The sequence below is a fragment of the Myotis brandtii genome, unplaced genomic scaffold, assembly GCF_000412655.1.
Source record: "Myotis brandtii unplaced genomic scaffold, ASM41265v1 scaffold470, whole genome shotgun sequence".
Lineage (NCBI taxonomy): Eukaryota > Metazoa > Chordata > Mammalia > Chiroptera > Vespertilionidae > Myotis > Myotis brandtii.
The window spans coordinates 170575-172786 of NW_005367953.1; the positions used below are offsets into that span (position 1 = coordinate 170575).

General features: G+C 51.0%; 1 protein-coding gene across 5 annotated transcripts in view; it reads right to left on the bottom strand.

Annotated features, from left to right (window-relative positions):
• The window catches only part of ZKSCAN5 (zinc finger with KRAB and SCAN domains 5), an 18369-nt gene that overhangs the window by 4468 nt on the left and 11689 nt on the right, over positions 1 to 2212 (bottom strand). For all 5 annotated transcript variants that reach the window (XM_014547294.1, XM_005875814.2, XM_014547295.1 and 2 more), the window contains one exon: positions 1182 to 1790. In XM_014547294.1, coding sequence (XP_014402780.1) covers positions 1182 to 1790 — 609 coding nt within the window. The remainder of the gene's footprint in view (positions 1 to 1181; positions 1791 to 2212) is intronic.

The following is a 2212-nucleotide window of genomic DNA, read 5'->3' on the forward strand; positions in this document are numbered from 1 at the left end:
GGCAACAGGCAGCAGAGCACAGAACATGGCAGGTGTCGGCCGTGGTGGGATGGTGGAGCAGGTAAGCAGGGGCACCAGACCAAGGTGGGGCGCAGTTGCTGTCATTGGGGCGAGCCTCTGGTGGTTACTGAAAATTCTTTGCTCCCGCATGCTATGGTCCCGCCCAGCGCTTGCACCCGCTGCCGGCGCCTGGCACTGGTCCCAATTGCTCAGCACCATCAGCGGGTGTGAATGGCAGCTGCCGGCCCCAATCGCCCCTGAGGGCTTCTCCACCTCCCCCTGCTCCTGAGGGGCGATCGGGGCAGCAGATGCCGCTCACACCCGCTGATGGTGCCAACCCCACTCACACCCGCTGCTGGCGCCCGCTCCAATCATTCCATGCCATCAGCGGGTCCAAACGGGGCCGGCGCCATCAGCACGTGGGAGCAGTGATGGTGGGAGCAGGGCTGCTGGCAAACAGGGGACCAGGGCTGTGACGGGAGGGACCGGGAGGGGACGCGGAGGATGGGCTGAGACCCACCCACCACAGCCTCGCGACCCACAGTTCCTTTCGAGGTGCACGAATTCGTGCACTGGGCCCCTAGTCTATATAATAAAAGCTCAGTGACCATTATGGCGGAACAACAAGAACGACCGGTCACCATGACACCATTGACCACCAGGGGGCAGACGCTCAATGCAGGAGCTGCCCCCTGGTGGTCAGTGCGTTCCCACAGCTGGAGCGCCACTCAGCCAGAAGCCGGCTCACGGCTGGTGAGAACAGTGGCAGCGGTGGTGGGAGCCTCTCCCGCCTCTGCGACAGTGCTAAGGAGCAGCGAGCCAAGCGGTAAGAAGCAAGTAGGCGGGCGGTTAGGAGCGAGGGGTTCCAGATTGTGAGAGGACGCAGGCCGGGCTGAAAGACCCCCCTCTCCTGCACGAATTTTGTGCATCAGGCCTCTAGTAAATAGTAAGAAGCAAGTAGGCGGGTGGTTAGGAGCGAGGGGTTCCAGATTGTGAGAGGATGCAGGCCGGGCTGAAAGACCCCCGCTCCTGCACGAATTTTGTGCATCAGGCCTCTAGTAAATAACAGACTATAATCTTTGCTCCTTTCTACTGCTCCCTTATCCACAACTCATCTGTTCTAAGCTAATAAAAACATTTTTGCCTCCATTTATTCTCCAATATAAACTCTTCACACATACATCTTTGGGATTTCTCTCTGAAGTGGCGCTTCAGGTGCTCAATCAGATGAGAGTGCCGACCAAAGTTTTTCCCACATTCGGTACATCCGTAGGGTTTCTCTCCGCTGTGCACACTGTGATGCTGGACAAGGTGGGAACTCACACGAAAGGCTTTTCCGCACACCTGACATTTATATGGTTTCTCACCAGTGTGGACTCGCTGATGTTGAGTAAGGTGCACACGCTGATTATAGCTTTTCCCACATTCACCACACTTAAATGGCTTTTCTCCAGTGTGGATTCGCCGATGTTGAATGAAGTTTGAGGCTTGAAGGAAAAATTTACCACAATCATTACATTTGTGACCTCTCTCAGCATTTGTGTTTTGCTTACAATTAATGTCTGTGATGGCACCAAGATCTCTTTTCTGGGAAGGGTTCTGCCTTGACTTCCCCACACTGGGGTTTACCTGCCACCCTTCTACCATGCTGCGAAGGTCATTAACTTCTGCAAATTCTTGACTTTGGGCAACACTTCTTTCAGTGATTCCTGATGTCATCCAGTGCGATTTGGCTTCATCAGAAATCTGCTTTACTATGAGTTCCATATTGTCATTCTTTGACTTGCAATCTGAAATAATGGAAGAAAAATGGAAAATTTAGCTACTTCCTATAGTAGAAGAAATAAAATGACTAAGGGATATAGAATAATTATACAAATTCAACATGAGCACATGACCATGTAAACTGGTATAACATTTTTCAAAAGGAATCTGGCATTATCTATGTATTTCATCTAAAGTCTACCAGTGTGCTTGTTATATAGTGGTTCTTCTAAAAGAATTCATTCAAGCCCAGCTGGTGTGTCAATGGTTGAGCATCAACCTATGAACCAGGAGGTCATGGTTTAATTCCTGGTCAGAGCACATGCCCAGGTTGCGGGCTTGATCCCCACTTGGGGCATGCAGGAGGCAACTGATCAATGATTCTCTTTCATCATTGATGTTTCTACCTCTCTCTCCCTTTCTCTCTGACATAAATAAAAAAATTTTT